The following is an 18,305-nucleotide window of genomic DNA, read 5'->3' as shown; positions in this document are numbered from 1 at the left end:
GACAGGCAGGGGCTCCAGAACTGTGACTTTCCTTTCCAGGTGATTGTGTCCAGGGGGGGCCGCTTTCTGGAAGCCCCCGTCTCAGGGAACCAGCAGCTGTCTAACGACGGGATGCTGGTGATCTTAGCGGCCGGAGACAGGGGCTTGTATGAGGACTGCAGTAGCTGCTTCCAGGCCATGGGGAAGGCCTCCTTCTTTCTGGGTAACTGCCTGCTGCCCATTCTGCCACCTCAGGCCACGCCCCAGACTGTACTGGTGACTACAGCCACCCCACACGACCTCTGCTGGGCCCCCACGGGAGGGTTCCCCTGACTGGAACTGGGAGAGCCAGTTCTATTGGGGTTAGGCGCATGGGGCCGCCCACATCCTAGAGGTGGATCTGAGTAGGGATGAGGATGGGACAGAAAGTCTGCAGAGTCCATGGGAAATGACCATGACTCTTTGCAGGTGAGGTTGGCAACGCAGCCAAGATGATGCTGATCGTGAACATGGTCCAGGGAAGCTTCATGGCCACCATCGCCGAGGGGCTGACCCTGGCCCAAGTGACAGGCCAATCCCAGCAGACGCTTTTGGACATCCTCAATCAGGGACAGTTGGCCAGCATCTTTCTGGACCAGAAGTGCCAAAGTAAAGCTGCTTTTGGCTTCTTTTCACACAGTTGACTGATTGTAGTGGGGACTAGGTCAGGCAGCAGCTTCCTGCCACATGGTGTTTACTTCTTCGGGGCTACCCTGGGCATGAAGCAAGGGCCCTCTCCAGGCGGTCACACCCTGGTCAGAGGACTTCCAGAGAGGCTGTGGGTGCAGTCTGGGGGCTCAGGACTTAGGCTGTGGTTTAGCTCCGAGAGTTGGACGAGTTGGGAGTGCCAGGTGGCTAGCCCTGATGTTCCTGCAAATGTTTTCCTGTTGATGGTCCTTTTGTTCTTCTGATGAGTGGTTTTCTTCCTCAGATATCCTACAGGGGAACTTTAAGCCTGATTTCTACCTGAAATACATTCAGAAGGATCTGCGCTTAGCCATTGCGCTGGGCGACGCCGTCAACCACCCCACTCCAATGGCAGCTGCAGCCAATGAGGTACCAGCTCCCTCCTGTGCTCTGTATCTGCCTCTCTGTCAGTGGCCCACCACCAGCTGCAGCTCCTTCGGAGGCTACCAGGAGGGGCCAACCCGTGAGGCACTTTCTGCATTCCCTCTGCCCTGGCTGTAGGATTCATGGGCTTGGTTAATCTCTCAGTGGAGCAAAGGGGATTGGACCACTGGAATAGTACGAATTTAGGCTTCCACTGTTCTGAGCCTGAACCACGAGGTCAGGATCTTGTGGGTAACTGGTCTTCACCATCCCCTATGACCGTTTGTGTGGTTGGGGTCAGGCTGCCTCTTTATCATTGAGTCTGTCGTATACCCTCTCTTTTTGTTTTGTTTTGTTTTTTCCTGGCTCTTCCCCTTTCCAGCCTTCTTTTGGGTTATCTGAATAGTCTGTGGAGTTCCATTTGGATTTGTTACTGGTTTTTTAACTGCCTCTGTGCATTATTTTATCACGAGTTCCTGTGGGGATTACAAAGTACATACTTAACATTTCACAATGTACTTTAAGTTAATATCGTACTATTTTATGTGAAACAGAAAAACCTTACAAACATACAGATCTTTTCATCCTCCCCCCATCCTCTGGGCAGGATTTCTCAACCTCTTCACTGTTGGCATTTTGTCATGGGGGGCTATCCTGTGCATTGTGGGGTGGTTAACAGCACCCCTGGCCTCTACCTACTAGGTGACAGTAGCACCCCCTCAGTTATGACAGCCAAAATGTCCCCAGATATTGCCACATGTCCTGGGCACCAGTTGAGAGTGACTGCTCTGCAGTGGAGAGAGATGCATCCTGTGTATTATCTTTACCTGCTTTAAACCCCAGACAATACTGCAGTTTTTGGGGGGGCCTGCTAAAGAGATTAGGAGAAAGTTACCTGTTTCTCTAGACTTTCCACCTCGAGTGCTCTTCTTCCTCCCTTCGTGAAGAATCACATTTCCATCTAGTAGTGTTTCCTTTCAGCTGGGATAATGTCTTTAGCGTTTTTCATAATGCCCATTTCAGGTCAGCTGGTGGCAGATTCTCATAGTCTCCATTATCTGAAAAGTTCTCTGTGGAACTTTCATTAGGAGTAGACAGTTGTTTTGATGTTGTTTGGGTTTCTTCTTACAGCCATCACTGTACACAATTTGGGTCTGTTGTCACCTGACCTCCATTGTTTCTGGTGAGAAGTCTTTGGACATCTGCGCCCCCTTCTTCTTTCTCTTTCTCAGATAGGATTCCTGTAAATCATCTAATCTCTCACTGATGTTTCCTTTGTGGTCTCCATTCTTTTGTGTAAATTTGTCTGTTTCAGATTCTGTTGTTTTCCAGTTTTAGAACTTGTTGTTTTTTTTAAACATAGTTTCTGTTTCCCAGCTAAGATTTCTTATCTTTTCCTTCATTGCGAGCATATTTTCCTTTATGTCCTTGAGCCCCTGAGTATAATCATTGCTTTTAAATCTTTGTCTTCTGATCCTGACGTCAGAGTCTCCTCAGTCTCCACTGAGTGTCTTCTCACACGAAAGTAGGTCGTGCTTTCCTCTTTCTTCATATGTTGAGTCATTTTGGATTATGTCCTGGATGTTGTAAAGATTGTGTCGTGGAGACTCTGGGTTCTCTTTTATTCCAACGAGGAGCATTGGTCTCTGTTGCTGATGTAAGAGCAAGCAGTTACCTTGGTTGGACTCAAACTGGAAACTCCTCAGCCGCAACTCAAATCTCAGTTCAGGTCTTTGACCCCTGGGCAGGCTGTTGATCTCTGTCCTGCGTGTGAATGGTTCAGGTGTCAGATGTGAGCAGTTTCCATGCAGAATTTTGAGGATCCTCCTCTCTGGTGTTCCCCTTTCTAAGACCCCCTTCCCCGTTTTCCAGCGGTTGTGGTTGCCCCAGATGCCACCCTCTGCTTCTTCAGGCTCAAAAGACTGCAGGCTCAGCTGCCCTGCCGGTGCAGGCTGCAGCTGACCTTCAGGCAGAACAGCAGTGAGAACTCACCCCTGCAGCAGCCTCCCTCCAAGCATCAAGACCCCTCCAGAAGCTGCCTCCTTGGTTCTGGCGGTGCCCGTGGGGAGTTCGTGTTTGGCACAGAGTTTATACTTGTGATTGGCCAGTGGGTTGGTATGCTGGGAGCTTACCCAGTCATTCCAAGCATGTGGACCATCCCAGCCGCCTGGCTATAGTGGGGCTGAAAAGAACTTGTACAAGGTCAGCTGCCTCTCTTGATGGTGTGCTGGGGGAAGGAATGAAAGACTTGGTTGCTGTCCTCCAAGGAGGCAGAGGATTCTGAAAACAGCTTTGATGCACCCTCAGCCCAGTCGTGGCCTCCCACGGGGTCTGAGCCCAGGTCAAGCAGACACCTCTTGGTTCTTATCTGGCACTTTAGGTGCTGACTGAAGGCACGGTCGCCAGATCCAGCACGTACGGGAGCCAGCACCTGGCTGGCTGCCCTTCTCTGCCCTCAGACCCACTTAGGAGACACCGAGAGCCTGAGGGCAGAGGGTACCAGAAGCAGGTGCCGGGTTCTTCCAGCATTTACCCCTGAGCTGTAACAGACCCACAGTTGTGGTGGTGCCTACTGGACTCTGTTTAAAACACAAACAGACAAGCAAAAACCTTGTCTCTGCACGACTGGGTGTCGTCATAGTGCCCCGTCAGCCGTGGCTCTGTCATACTCTCTACCCTCTCGTGTGTTCACCCAGTGTGTTCACCCAGTGTGTCTCCAGGGCACTGGGAGCTGCCAGGCCCTGTCCTCGGCTCTGGGGACACGTTGGTGTGCAGCTCCTTCCCTTCGTCGTGGAGCTTACCTTTCAGTGGAAGGAAATACAAAATAAGCACATGGACATTTAAATAAGTAAGAATTCCAGAGAGTAAGAGGCCGGATTTTAAATAAACTGGAGTCGAGGGAGGCAACTGGGATGCAGCTGCTCCTTGGCGTGAGTGGGTGGGCAGGAAGGCTCTCGACAGGGCGGGGGCCGCACGCAGAGGGACGAGCGGTCCAGGCGCGGTGCGGCAAGGACGGAGGCCAGAGGAAAAGGAAAGGGCCTCGGAGAGCCCTAAGAGGATGGGCATTGCTGCCAAGACAACAGCTCCAGCATGTTGGGCACTCGTGCCTGTTACTGGGCGTCATCCTCACACTGGCCCAGCAAAGGTGGGGGGGTGGCCGAAGGAGACAAGCTCAGGCCTTTGCCCCAGGTCCAGCCAGTGAGTCGGGGAGCTAGGATGCCTGCACGGGCAGTCTCAGCCCAGAGCCTCCCGGCTTAGCTGCAGCTAGCGCAGCCTCCAGCACCAGCTCGTGGCCAGAGCCTGACCCTCATCTCTTGCTTTCCAGGTGTACAAAAGAGCCAAGGCCCTGGACCAGTCGGACAACGATATGTCTGCCGTGTACCGAGCCTATATACACTGAGCCCCACCCCCTCCAGTACACCCTCTGACCCCCACTCCTCACACAGGCTCCGGTCCTGGGACTTTGCTCTGGTCCAGTCCACCTCCGTTTCCTCTTCTACAGACTTGAGACTTGCCATCAGTGCACCACGCAGCACCACTCCCCTGGAGTCCTGGGGAGGGGGGCTGCTCACAGAATTGGCTTGTAGGAAAGCTCTTGAGCTGGGTGCTGGCCCCCCGGACTAGGTGGTTATGTACACACACACACACACACACACACACACACACACACAGGCTCTCACCCCAGGATAGAACTGCCCAGAAACTGCTGCCTGGCTTTTTTTCTTCTTCCAAGCTTATCTCAAACCCCTTCCAGCCAAGGCACGAGAATTGGCAGTGAGAGCTGGAAGGTTCCCCATAGCTTCCTCCTAGAGTGAGGAGGCTGTGGTCACGTGCACGTCCCCTGCTGGATCCCCAACAGGGAGAGGCTCTGGGCCAAGAGGAGCCAGCAAGACTCCAGAGGGAGGCTCCCATGGGACCGCCAACCCCAGGTGACCAGCTGATGAGGATTTTCATGTTTAAGCTACCAACGTGCAACCACCTCTTCGTGAATGCCTTTGTGAGCTGAAAAGAGACGGGCAGAGTCCGGTGGAGACAAGGGCCCTGGCTCTCCAGGGAGAGCAGCTGGCCGCCGGCCCTCAGCTGAGCCTCACGGGAGCCATTCTGCTCCTACCGACGTCACTGGCACTGCGGAGCCCTGGGCTGGGATCAGAGTTCCTCGCATCAATGTAGTGGGAGCCTCACCAGGCTGTTTCAGTGTTTGGATTTGCATTCCAGGCCTTGGGAGAGGGGTCCTGAGGGCCGCCAGTGAGGAGTGAAGCGTGAGGGAGGAGGTGGGCTCCTTCCTGTTTCCGTTATGCCCTAGACTCTTCAACTGGCTCTGGAGAGCTGCTCTGACCCGGCCACTCGAGGCACCACCACCTTGTCCCCCCCACCCTTCGCTGCACAAGTCCCTGCATGCTGCCCCTCCCCTTCCTTGCCCCTCTCCTGCCCTGGGACAGTATTTATTTCTGTCCCATCTATGGCCCAGACCACCCAGCCTGACCAACTGACGATTTCTTAGGCTCAGCTCCTGAGACCAGAACGAGCATCTCCCTCCAGCCAGCAGCGTCTCCAGCGATTCCCGGTCAGGCCCAGAGCTCTCTGGGCAGGGAGGAGAGAACTGGACCTGACTGGCATGCCTAGCCATCAGAAGGCAGAGCTCGGACATCCTGGAGGCCTAGAGTGTTTCTCCTTGGACAGGGGACCAGACCGGACTTGGAATGCTGCGTAAGGACAAGGAGAAGTCTCCTAAGGGGTGTCGCTTTTATCTCCTTCCGCATGGGTTGGTTTTCCCAAAGTCACAATTTGCAGTCAATGTTTATATGGAAATATATAATTATATATATAAAAAAATCATGTGGCCACCCTGGTTTGGGGCCCCACCCCCACAACCTTGGCCCTTTTTCACTGACCACAGGCTCTGAGACCATGGGGGGAGGGCAGGGGATACACCTGTGGGGTTTCTGGCACCGTTTGTAATTTCACTGGGTTTGAACTCATTTCTGTCTGAACACAAAGCCTGTGCTAATCCTGGCCGGCCACACGGGAGGGGGGGCGGGAGGGAGGGGGTGCTGTAATAAAACTGGGTAGTCAATGTTGTCTTAATATTGTTGACAATTCTGTAAAGTTCCTTTTTATGGATATTTCTGTTTAAGCTATTTCACCTTTATTTTAAAATCCTTCCCTTTTAAGGAGAAAATGTGACACTTGTGAAAAAGCTTGTAAGAAAAGCCCCTCTACACGCCCCCATTTTTTTTCCTTTAAACCTTTAAATGACAAATCTAGGTAATTAAGGTTGTGAATTTTTATTTTTGCTTTGTTTTTAATGAACATTTGTCTTTCAGAATAGGATTGTGTGATAATGTTTAAATGGCAAAAACAAAAACCATGATTTTGTGCAATTAACAAAGCTACTGCAAGAAAAATAAAACGTTTCTTGGTAACAGCTGTGTAGCGTGAGTGGCTTGGTTGCCTCAGGGGCGCTGGTCTGCGCGGGGACACGGGGCTGGGGGTGGGCGCGGCTCATGGAGCTCTTGCTGGTGTGGGGAGAGGAAGGTGAGTGCGGCGAGACCGGTGGACAGGCCCCAGCGGGGAGCGCGCGTCACCTGGAGGCAGACGCTGGCTGGCGTGGGCCTGCTAGCATTCCAGCGGCCCGCCCCTGCTATCCACAGAGTTGGGGAGGCTGAGCGAGAACAGACCTCCGCAGGGGCCAATCACTGGGCGCAGCGAAACCAAGACATCCCGTCAGCCAATCACTGGGGGAAAGTGAAGCGTAACACCCTATCAGAGCCTGGGAGGGGCGGGAAAAGCGGCCGCAGCACTGAGAACCACAGCAGCCGTAAATACGGAGACGGAGCGTCACATTAGGCTTCAGGCTGGCACCGACGGCGTCCCGAACGAACTGGCGCGAGCCAGCTTCGCGCAGCCGCCGAGGGAGGACCAAGTCCCGTAGCCGCCAGCCTCACTCGGGACGCCTGCAGGTCTCGTGAGCCGGGCGGACCGAGACTCGCCGGCCAATCACGGGCCGGGAGACAGGCTGGGGGCGAGGCCGGCGCCCGCTCGGCCAATCGACGGCAGGGTAGGGGGCGGGGTTTGGGGCACCGGAGGCGGTGGGCCCCTGACTGGCGCTCGGCGGCGGGCAGCGATGGCGACCGCGATGGCAGCGACGGCGGCGGAGCGCGCGGTGCTGGTGAGGCGAGGCGGCGGCTCGGGGGGCCGGGCCGGGTCGCCCCTCCGCAGGCCGCTGACCTCGTTCTCTCTCAACAGGAGGAGGAGTTCCGCTGGCTGTTACACGACGAGGTGCACGCCGTGCTCCGGCAGCTCCAGGACATCCTCAAGGTAACGCCCCCGGGTCCCGCGACCCCGCTCCAGCCCGTGCCGCCCTGGGCCAGGCAAGCGGACCCCTGCTTCTCCTCCTCCGCTCTTTCCACCCCTCCTTGTGTTCACTGAGCGCCAGGATCGGTATTCAGACAGGGCCCTTACCCGCGTGAGCCTCTATCACGTCGGGGACACAAGCCAGAACAGAGCGTGGGGCTGCTAACTGAAAGGTTGGTTGTTCGAACCCACCCAGCGACTCCACAGGAGAAAGACCCCGCGATCTGCTCCCGTAGAGATTACAGCATAGAAAAACCTACGGGGTCGCTGTGGGTCCAAACCCACTGGACAGCGCTCAGCACCAGCTCAGGAACAAATGTGAGTGCGGGGTTGCTGAGTCCTGCGCCGGAAAACGCCGGCACTGGGAGGGACCAGCATGGCCTGATGTCACCCCCCAGGAGTCACGGTGACATCCTTGAAGAGGTGATATTTAACGTGAGATCTGAAGGCCATCCGACTCTCTGGGGCAATGTGACCGCAGCCAAGTTACTGGAGCGCTCAGGGCTTCTGTTTCCTCATTTGTGAAGAGGAGATACTGGTGCCTGCCTCATGGGCTGTTGGGAAGATAAATGAGCCGGTCAGCCCACGGAAGTGTGTAGCTCAGAGCTTGGTTAGGCCCAAACTGGCTGGTGACAGTCACCGCCGTTGTTAGTCCCTGGTTCTGCTCCTTCCATCCCAGCACCTCAGCTGAGCTCCCTCGGTCCTGTGTCCCTACGTTTGGCGTACAGTAGGTGCTAAGTGAATGTGGAATGAGCAAGTAGGTTGTGGGACCTGAAACACAAGCCTTGGGGCAGTGCCAGGGCTACCACAAGGTGCCCTGAAGGTTTGGAAACCGCCCACCAGCCCCAGCCAGTCCCAGCCAGCCTGCCTCTTCTCCAAGGCAGCCCTGATGAGGGAAAGGTTCTGGAGTTCGAATGGAGCTAGAAGCTGCCCCAGCATGTGTGTGACCTTTCCCCCACCTTGCTCCCCTCTGCCCAGCAGGAGGCCTCTCTCCGCTTCACTCTGTCTGGCACAGGCACCGAGGGCCCGGCCAAGCAGGAGAACTTCATCCTGGGCAGCTGTGGGTAAGCCTGGGCTGGGCAGACACCAGAAGATGGGGACTGGGGTCTCCTGGAACATCCTCTGAGGGTAAGAGGCACAGCCACGGTCCCTCCCCACAAGCTGATGTGTCAGCTCTGACGTGCTGAGGCAGTGGGGTGGGACACGTGTGGCCCATGGTCCGTCCTGTGACAACCAGGACCACGCGGTGGGAGGGGCGGGCAGCAGGTGCCACTCTGACCCCCTGTGTTGCAGCACAGACCAGGTGAAAGGCGTGCTTACTCTCCAAGGGGATGCGCTGAGCCAGGCGGTGAGTCTCAGCCCCTATCACCTTACCAGTGGGTGAGGCTATGGGGATCTCATGCTTGTTTCAGCTTTGCTATGTGGCTCTGAGCAGGGCCCTTGATTTCTCTGGGCCTCAGTTTCCGCATTTGTATATGATGACCAGGCCTGCACCTGCTCCTGGATTGGTGCATAGGTTTGGTGATAGGGTGGGGAAAGAGTCGACACTACACATAGCCCGGCACAGCATCCAGGAACTCAGCTGGCATAGATCAGCATTCCCAGTGCCACCACTGGGGGAGGGTCTGCCTCACCACCCTGAGTTTCCTGGGCTTCACCAGCTGCTCCACTTTGCCCACGGTTGCATGCCTCCACCCAGCCCAGGCCTCCTTCCCCTTTTTTCCCGCCCTTCCTCTTTCTTCCCTTTCATTTGTTGTGGCCCCTTCTGGGCCGAGTTCCTGTTTCCTCACCTCCCTGTTCACCCTGTAGATGGTCAGGGCTTTGAGAGGCCCTCAGCCCCAGGGGGCAGTGGGTCTGAGCCACCACACACTGCCCGTTTCTGCACCCAGTTCGAGGGTTTGGGGTGGCCAGAAGCAGGGGGCGTCCCCTGCCCAGCTGACCCACGCTCCTGTCCGGCAGGACGTGAACCTGAAGATGCCCCGGAACAACCAGCCTTTGCACCTCGCCTTCCGGGAGGACAAACAGTGGAAGCTGCAGCAGGTAAGGAGGCCCCCCAGCCGGGAACGGGCCGCAGGGGTCTCCGTGGAGAGGGACTGGCCGTGGGGAGTTGTGGCCACAGCAAGCCTGGGGAAGGTGTTGCCTAGCAGCAAAGCCAGCGTAGGTGGTGCCTGGAGACCTAGAACGGTGCCATCTGGGAGGTGAAGAGGCTGCTGGTCTGTGGGACCCGGGAACCACAGGTCCCCCGACCCATGGCAGCTGGGGTGATCACTCATAGTGCCCCTCAACAAGTCACTCCCCTGCAGAACCTCCAGGGGCTTCCCAAAGCTCGGACATCAAGGTCCGTGCTCCTTAACCAGCTCCAGTGGGATTTGGCAGTGGCCGTGGCCCTGCCCTCCCAGCCCCCTTTCACTAACCCTTGTCTGCCCCAGAGTCTTTGCCCATGGGAGTCTCTCTGCTAGAGTTTTTGTCACTCAGCTTTTCTTACCACGTGGTCCTGGCTCAAGAGTTTCCCCACTAGGACCCTCTCTGACCCCCAATCTAGAGAGGCTCCCCGTGTCCCAGTTCCTTGCACCTCATCCTATTTGTTACTTAGTGTGGTTACTTGATTCCCATCCATCTTTGTCTTTGAAGGTAAGTTACACACAGGCAGGCCCCGAGCTCAGCCTCTCCCCAGCAGCCAGCCAGGGCCAAGCCTCAGAGGGCACGGAGCTCACGGCTGCAGGGTGAGAGGCTGAATGACTAGGCCAGGCAGGCAGCACCCACCTCACCCCTCCAAGAAACTAGAGGGCAAGCTGAGGCCCAGAGTTCCAAGTAAGCTGCCCCAGAGCCCAGCGCCACAGCTTCTCCCTGCCCAGGCCCGGCCCAAGTGACCACCCAGTGGGCTCTGTTTTTAGATCCAGGACGCCAGGAACCACGTGAGCCAAGCCATTTACCTCCTCACCAACCGGGACGCGAGCTACCAGTTCAAGACGGGAGCTGAGGTTCTCAAGGTGAGCTGCCAGAAGAGACAGGAGAGCCCCTGAGTGGGCCCCTGGACGAGCCAGCCTGCAGGGCTCTTAGGGGCCTGGACCCTTGGGCCTCAGCCTTCGTCCTCAGGCTCAGCTGCAGGTAACCTGTCACCTCTTAAAGTACTAGGCTCTGGAATAAGATTCCAGTGCCATGACCTGTCTCGTGACCTGAAACTGTGAGCCGTGTGGCCTCAAGTCACTACTCAGCCACACTGCGTGCCAGCTCCCCCACTGGTAAAGGGGAGACGGGCTGGAGTGATCAGTGTGATGGTGCGTGGCAGTAGCAGTTTGTGGTGGAGCAGCCTTGACCATCATCAATACAGTCAGCTGGCAGGATATGGTGGGAAGCTGAGATCAAACACCTTAGGCTCATGCTTTCTGTCTTGATGTGCTGTGTGTCCTCAGGTGGATCATCTGCCCTCTCTGGGCCTCTGGGTCCTCATAGAAAAGACTGGAACCAGATGGATGTAGGTCCCTTTCAGAACTGTGACACCTTGAGGGAGTAGGAGATGCAGCCCCCATTCCTCCAGCCAGGGCTTTGCTCCATGGCTGAAGGGGGGCTCCAGACAGCTCCCCTGTTTACTAGCTGTGCAGCCTTGAACAAGGGGCTTCTGAACTTTAGTAGCCTCGTCTATGAAAATAGGGTTTCGTTCTGTTGTACATAGGTTCGCTGTGAGTCGGGATGACTTGACAGCACCTGCCACCACCACCCACCTTATGTACTCAACCATCCATCTCCTCTAGGAAGCCCTCCCAGACTCCTTGTACCCAAGCCAGATGGGGGCCCTTCTTCTGAACGCCTTTATCACTTTCACCCCCTCCCCCAAGCACATAGGCCCCTGGGACATACTTCCCATTGAACCAGCATCCAGGGTCTCAGGCACTAGACCCTTCTGAATGATGGTCCCCACACCAGCTGGGGCCAGACTGCCTGCATCTTTAATTGGCCCCCACTTGGGGGGTCAGGGCCTGAGAACCAGGGCCACCCAGGACAGGAACTGGAAACTTCCATGGTTTTGTCTCTGGGGTCTAGCCCAGACCTGTTTCATACTGGGAGTTCCCTGAAGGTGGCTGGGGGACTGGACCAGGGCCTGCTGCCCACACAGCAAGGTGACCCGCCGTTTCCCCACAGCTGATGGATGCCGTGATGCTGCAGCTGATCAGAGCCCGCAATCGGCTCACCACCCCAGCCACCCTCACCCTGCCCGAGATCGCCGCCAGTGGCCTCACAGTCAGTGCCCCCAACCAGCCCCTGTGTGGGGTGAGGGACCCTGCCAAGCAAGGTCCTTAACCCTGGGAGGGACACAGGGGTCCTGAAGCCCCCAAATTAGAGTTCTGTGTCTGTGCGTGTTCTCTGGAATGGGGCCCTTGCTTTCCGTCCTGCATCCCCCAAATGTGTTTACCCTGCTGTGTCGGGGTGCCCGTACCTGGTGACGCAGCACGACAGCTGGGGCACCCAAGGGAAGTATGGCAGCCTGGCTCTGTCCCTGCCTGTGGGAGGAGCCTTTCGAGGACTGGGTGGAGTGGCCTCACTATCCAGCCCTCGGTGGGCAGGCCAGCTGTGGCGGTCACTGCACCTGCCCGCCATGCCTCCCACAGCGCATGTTTGCTCCCGCCCTGCCCTCGGACCTGCTGGTGAACGTCTATATCAACCTCAACAAGCTCTGCCTGACCGTGTACCAGCTGCACGTCCTGCAGCCCAACTCCACCAAGGTGAGCGCCCTGCCCGGCCACCCCACACAGCCTGCACCCACCACAGGCAGGCCGGGCTGACAGGCTGCTCACCTCTGCCTAGAACTTCCGCCCTGCTGGAGGCGCCGTGCTCCACAGCCCTGGAGCCATGTTGTGAGTAGGTGGGCGGAGTCCCGGAGCACCTCGGGGGGAGGGCCAGGCTGTCCGGGGCCACCCTCAGCGCCCCCCACGCCCTCCACAGTGAGTGGGGCTCGCAGCGACTGGAGGTGAGCCACGTGCACAAGGTGGAGTGCGTCATCCCCTGGCTGAACGACGCCCTTGTCTTCTTCACCGTCTCCCTGCAGCTCTGCCAGCAGCTCAAGGACAAGGTGGGCTGGGCGCCTGCAGGTTGGGGGGGGGGACTCACGCTCACTCGAATGGAGCCAGCCAGCTGGCTAAGCCCCTTCAGGGGCCTTTGGTCCGGGATGGGAGGAAGGATTCCCAGGGCTCCTACAGCGCCTCCAAAGTACCCCACAGATCTCACGGCCCATCATGTCTGCTCGTCCCATCTGGGCAGGTGGGCTTCATTGTTGCTAAGCAACACCACCCTCTCCCCTGACACATCAGCCTTGGCTGACCTTGATACCTCCCCTGTGTCAGGAGGGTGCAGCAGGGCCTGGTCCTCTGCAGGGAGGGCCCCCTTCACGGACCGGCCGCACCCCCCCCACCCCCCCAGATCTCCGTGTTCTCCAGCTACTGGAGCTACAGGCCCTTCTGAGCAGAGCTGCCAGGAGCTTGTCTCCCGGAATGTGACCCAGGGCGTCCTGCCCCACCCTCACCCCTGTGTGCCACGGAACCCAGAGCCTGGGCACTTCAGACTATTTATTTCTCGTCCTGTCACATCACACCCATGGGAGCTGACGCAAGGGCCACTGGGAGGAAGGGAGCTGGGCTTTGCTGGCTCAGGAGCGGGGTCAGGAGGGTGCCCAGAGGAGGCCCATAGTCCCGGGCGAGCCCCATGCACTCGACAGGGACCTTTGGACTCAGGGTGAGGCTAGGCTAGCTCTCCTTTTCCTTTTGTGCTGAGCTGTCCCCCAACCCTATCAGACCCACAGGATCGCTAGGGCGGCCTTTCACTCCCTCCCATCACAGGGTCAGGCGTGGGGGCCCCAACGAGCTATGAGGGAAGGAGGGGAGACCTGTGGCCTGGCCAAACATGGATGCTGCTGATTGGGTTTGTTCTGCAGCCCCTTGGGGCCCTCTGAGAAATAAAAGATCAGCCTTTGCCTGGAGTTCCTCTGCCTTGTCTGTCTGATTGGGGATGCAGGCTAGGGACCCCTGGCGGTCAGGAGCCTCCCTGCTTCCCACCACAGCCAGGCCCAGATGAGCTCCTAGGAAGGAACACCAGTGACGCAGGGCACACAGCCCACTTTGACAGGGTTCTCTGACTCCCAGCATTATCTAGGGCCAGGGGCGGGGGTGTCAGCTCTGCCTGGGGGTTCAGGGTCCTGAGACCAGCGTCCCCTCCCAGTAGCTGGGTGACACCCCCTCCAATGTCCTTTAAAGTCTTTAGTGCCAGGCAGCCCAGTGACGGCTGTCAGCGGCTGAAAGTGCTGAGGGGCCAGGCGGGCGTCCACAGGAAGCAACCAGTCCCCACTCTGCGCCCCACCAGGCGGCTGGCACACACTCCGAAGGATCAGCTCCAGGCAGCGCCAGGGGCTGGTGGGGACTCGCGCCCTTAAGGCTCCAAGGCCAAGTTGTCCACCCCCTTGGGGCTCCGCTGCAGGGAAGACGGAAGAGCCTGTAGCACTCATGCCGGGGGCGGGCCAGCACCCCCCCTGCTGCCACCCTCGCCCCCAGGGCGGCCCGAGAGGCGGCGGGCTCACCTTCGCAGGGCTCACCTTCTGGGACCTGGGGGAGTTGCAGCAGCAGCAGCAGCAGCAGTGAATGAAGACTAGCAGCACCAGGACCAACACGGTGCCTGGGGACAGGGACAGGGTCCGAGTATGTCCCCTGGCCCTCTGGGGCAGGGATGGAGGCAACTGTGGGGCTGGAGGCCACACTCACCGATGAAGGTGAGAAATACGATGAAGGCAGCGGTGTCCCACTCGGACTGGAACAGCTGGCGGCTCTTCAGTCTGCCCAGCACTTCCTGGGCCGTGGCCTCCAGCTCCTGCTGCAGGTCCTGGGCCGACGGAGCCATCTCTGCGTAGGGTGTTGCGTGCCACCTGCCCGGCCCCCCAGCGGGGCTGCCTCAGAACCATGGGCTTCTCTGGGGGCTGGCCACACAGTAGAGGCCCAGGAGGGCCCGGCCAAACCCAGGCAGACCCTACCCAGCCCCAGCCCCCCCCCCGATTCCACCCCAGCGCATACACCCCAGACATGTCTCCTGCTTAATTCTGCACTAGATTCGGGTGCCTGGCCCAGACCCCTCCCGGCCAAAGCCCCAGCCCTTGCCCTGGTCTCTGCTCTGCTCCCGGCTCAGGCCCAGGCCCTCCTGGTCCCTACACTGACACAGGTCTGGGCAACCCCCTCCCCAGGTCCCTCCCTCCCTGTAGTCCGACCCCCAGACCCCTCCCTACCTGCTACCCGGAAGCCGGGAGGCTCCCCCAGCCAGGCAGGTCCCTGTCTGTCGGGACGAAAAGCACAGACTGCTTCCTGCTTCCGGGTCCTCGGCCACCTGAGGCCTTGGTAACCAGCCCCGCCCAGCTCTGGGGACAGCCAGGCGCTGCCAGAGCTCAGGTGAGGCAAGGCCCAGGGCTGCTGTCTCAGCCCCCACAGTGATAGGCCTGCCTACTCCAGGTGTGCAGGTGTGTGCCTGCCTCCCAAGAGGCCTTGCTGCAGAACCCAGGGAGGAGGGAGCAGGGCCCTGAGCTTCATCCTGGGGAGCCCAGCCTTTTCTCAGTATCCCAGACACACAGCCGGGAACCCACTGTGGACTTCATGACAGACAGACCAAGGAACAGGAGGGAGGAAGAGAGGAGCTCTGGTGGCGCAGTGCCTAAGGCACTCGACTGCTAACGAGAAGGCTGGCGGTTCAAACCCACCAGCCACTGCTCAGAAGGAAGGTTGGGCAATCTACTTCCCTAGTGATACTGCCTCGGAAACCCAAGGAGGGGTCGCCACGAGTCAAGTCGGGGCCGACTCGACGGCACATAACAACTGCTTCCTTAAAGGAGCCCTGGAGGTGCAGTCATTAAGCACGTGACTGCTAACCGGAAGGTCAGCAGTGTGAACCTTTCCAGTGCTTCCTGCTCCATCTCCTCTCAAGATTACAGACTTGGAAACCATGTAGTCTCCTGTGGCCCAAAGGGTGACGGCAGCAGGCCTGGTGTTTTGGTTCCTTGGGCGGCCAGGATGTCCCTGGCATCTTGGTAGGACTCTTAGCAGCCTTACTTTCTCTGCTTTGATCCCCATAATAACCCTTGTAAGGGGTAGTTATTATTTCTTAAATGAGCTCCTTCCCTAGAACTCGGGGCCTGGGGCCCCCAAACTTGACATCTCTGAGCCTCCCCTGGGGAGAGAGGTGTCCACCCCTTTCTGTGCACAGACATGTGAGGCCCACCAGGGGCTAGACTAGGCAATGCCGAGGGCTGGAGGTATGGCTATGAACTGGGTGGATGTGATTTCTTATTTTCATGGTGCTTGTGGTTTAACAGGGAAAAGAAACAAACACCAGTTCACATTAGGCTCTGTGCCTAGCACTGTACATACATCCCCTAATGTCTTCCTCATGCCTGATCCCAAAGTGGTGAGGTCTTATGGCTATTCCCATTTGACAGATGTGAAAATAGAGGCCTTGAGAAGTTAATCAGCGAATGCAAATCACACACCTACCGTATCAGCTTCCAGTTGCTGCTGTTACATGTTACCACAAACTCAGGGGCTTGAAACAGCCCAGATTGATTCTTCTAAAGTTCTGGGGCTCAGTCTAAAATGGTCGCGGGGCTGCAGTCTCTCCGGAGGAAGGGGAGAATCTGTTTTTTCCCTACAACCCCTGTGACCCCACCCAGACCCAACCCATACTGCTGTGGGGTCGATTGATTCCTACTCACAGTGCCCCTAGAGGACAGAGTGGAACTGCCCACAGGGTCTCCAAAGCTGTCAATCTTCACAGAAGCAAAGCCCAAACCACACCCACTGCATGGAGTTGATTCATTCACAGTGCCCCTAGAGGACAGAGTGGAGGAACTGCCCACAGGGTTTCCAAGGCTGTCATTTTTACAGTTGGAGACTTTTTCCCCACACGGAGTGGCTGGTGAGTTCGACCACCCACCTTTTGGTTAGTGACCCAATGCTTTAACCACAGCACCACCAGAGCTCCTAGCCCTAAGGAGAGCATTAATAGGCAGTGTCAGGGAGTGGCTTGAGTAGGTCAGACACCTGGACTCTTACCAACCTTAACACCCACCTATGTGTACCTGGGGTACGTTCCTTGGTCCCTTTCTCAGTTTTCTCATCTGCAAAATGGGTATATTCATAGTACCCACTTCCTAGAGTGGTCATGAGGATTACATGAAATAACACGTCAAAGCTTTCTTCGCACAATGCCGAGCACATCGTATACATGGTTGTGTGTTACCATGACCCCTCTTAGGGTGCGATGGCCACCTGCCTGTTCTTTGTATGCATTTGGGTTGGCCTGTTGTAGTCACATGGCTCAGAGCCCCTTACCCTCTGTTTCCACAACAACACAGCCCCAAGAGCACCTTTCTCAGTTTCTGTCTTAAGACCCCTGAGTCTCCAATCACTTAGGAGCCTGTCATTTGCACGCACCCACTGTGCAGTCCCTGTCGGCACCCTGTCAGAATCACACACCACTCACCTGGAATCTACTTCGCTTCAAGGCCAGTCTCTGCTTCGCTGGAGTTGGTCTTTCTCTTTGATGATACCACATTTGCTATATTTATGAAGAGGCCAGCCTTGCCCAGTCCCTCAGGAGCAGTGGAGCTGTAGCTCTAGAGATTCCGTGGATGAAAATGGAAGGTTGGTCTGATAGAGACTGGTGAACCCCTGAAACTGTGGCCCTTGGACACCATTTGAACCTGGAACTGAACTTACCCTGTGACCACCTTTCAGCCAAACAATAGACAGGCCTGTAAAGTGAACAAGGACATCCATGAGGGCTGTACTCCAGTGCAGTCAGCGATATGAGACCAAAAAGGACAGCATTTTCCCAAAACCAAAGCTCAGAAGGCAGGAAGGAGCAGAAAAGAAGGAAGAAGGGGAACGGGGAGCCCAGGGAGGGAGTGGGAAGAGTGCCATTGTTACACAGAGGGGACTGCAGCCAGTGTCATGAAACAAAATGTGTATAAATTGTTGAATGGGGAACGAATTTTCTCTGTAAACGTTCACCCAAACCACAACAAAATGATTAGAAATAAAGGAAATGGTACTGTGTTCTGGGCAGGCTCGGCCCCATCCTTCTTCTGTCCCAGCGCCCACCCTGTCCCTCCGCTGTCCTCCATCCCCCCAGCCTTTGGCTGTCAGACTTGTAGAAGGTGGGGGCAGTAGTCAAGAAGAAAGGAAGGGGTGGGAGGGCAGGTGACAGAGAAGGGTAGAGGCTGGCCGGGGCTCAGGGCAGCAGAGGGGAGTATATTGGGGTGGAGCTGGTGAGCCTAAGGGGATCACAATGTCAGCAAACCACTTCCACAAATAGTTTCTCTGGAACCCAGCACATCATTCATTGACATATTGTCTGGGGCTGCTGTCACATTACAATCGCAAAATGGAGTGGTTGCAACAGAGACCTGAGTGGAGTGGTTGAACAGAGACCTGGCCCATCAAGCCTAATATATTCATTCTCTAACCCTTGCCACCACCCTTCTATCATATTGTCATACTGTGGTGGCTTGCGTGTTGCTGTGATGCTGGAGACTCTGTCTCTGGTATTTCAAACACCAACAGGGTCACCATGGTGGACAGGTTTCAGTGGAGCTTCCAACTAAGGCAGACGAAGAAGAAAGGCGTGGCCATCTACTTGCTAGAATCAGCCAATGAGACCATAGTTGCAGGGGACTTCAAGCTCAGTTGGCATAACATACTACACAAAAACATTGTTCCACCTCCTACTTTGGCGAGTAGTGACTGGGATCTTAAAAGCTTGCCATCAGCCATCTAAATGCAATGATGGGTCTCTCCTTGTCCAGAGCAAAGAAGAATGAAGAAAACCAAAGACGCATGGAAGCAATTAGTCCAAGGGAC

General features: G+C 56.8%; 3 protein-coding genes across 3 annotated transcripts in view; 2 read left to right on the top strand and 1 right to left on the bottom strand.

Moving 5' to 3' along the window:
• The window catches only part of GLYR1 (glyoxylate reductase 1 homolog), a 35,890-nt gene extending 31,422 nt beyond the window's left edge, over positions 1-4,468 (top strand). The window contains exons 13-16 of the mRNA XM_042780770.1: positions 40-202; positions 448-627; positions 950-1,074; positions 4,394-4,468. Of these exons, the coding sequence (XP_042636704.1) occupies positions 40-202; positions 448-627; positions 950-1,074; positions 4,394-4,468 (543 nt within the window). The remainder of the gene's footprint in view (positions 1-39; positions 203-447; positions 628-949; positions 1,075-4,393) is intronic.
• Positions 4,469-7,192: 2,724 nt separating this feature from the next.
• On the top strand, positions 7,193-12,879 carry ROGDI (rogdi atypical leucine zipper). Its single transcript, XM_007939598.2, has 11 exons — positions 7,193-7,237; positions 7,315-7,386; positions 8,404-8,486; positions 8,716-8,770; positions 9,382-9,462; positions 10,317-10,412; positions 11,563-11,661; positions 12,030-12,143; positions 12,226-12,275; positions 12,364-12,490; positions 12,838-12,879. Exons 1-11 carry the CDS (start codon positions 7,193-7,195, stop codon positions 12,877-12,879), a joined length of 864 nt encoding a protein of 287 aa, XP_007937789.1.
• Positions 12,880-13,839: 960 nt separating this feature from the next.
• Positions 13,840-14,304, bottom strand: SMIM22 (small integral membrane protein 22). The gene is made up of 3 exons (XM_007939597.1): positions 14,169-14,304; positions 13,988-14,082; positions 13,840-13,881 (listed from the first exon to the last, which is right to left on the bottom strand). The coding sequence occupies exons 1-3, from the start codon at positions 14,302-14,304 to the stop codon at positions 13,840-13,842; spliced, it is 273 nt and encodes a 90-aa protein (XP_007937788.1).
• Between the last annotated feature and the right edge of the window lie 4,001 nt (positions 14,305-18,305).

Source organism: Orycteropus afer, unplaced genomic scaffold (genome assembly GCF_000298275.1).
Source record: "Orycteropus afer afer isolate SDZICR_OR568_19922 unplaced genomic scaffold, OryAfe1.0 scaffold00061, whole genome shotgun sequence".
Lineage (NCBI taxonomy): Eukaryota > Metazoa > Chordata > Mammalia > Tubulidentata > Orycteropodidae > Orycteropus > Orycteropus afer.
This window is presented reverse-complemented; position numbering and strand designations above follow the sequence as displayed.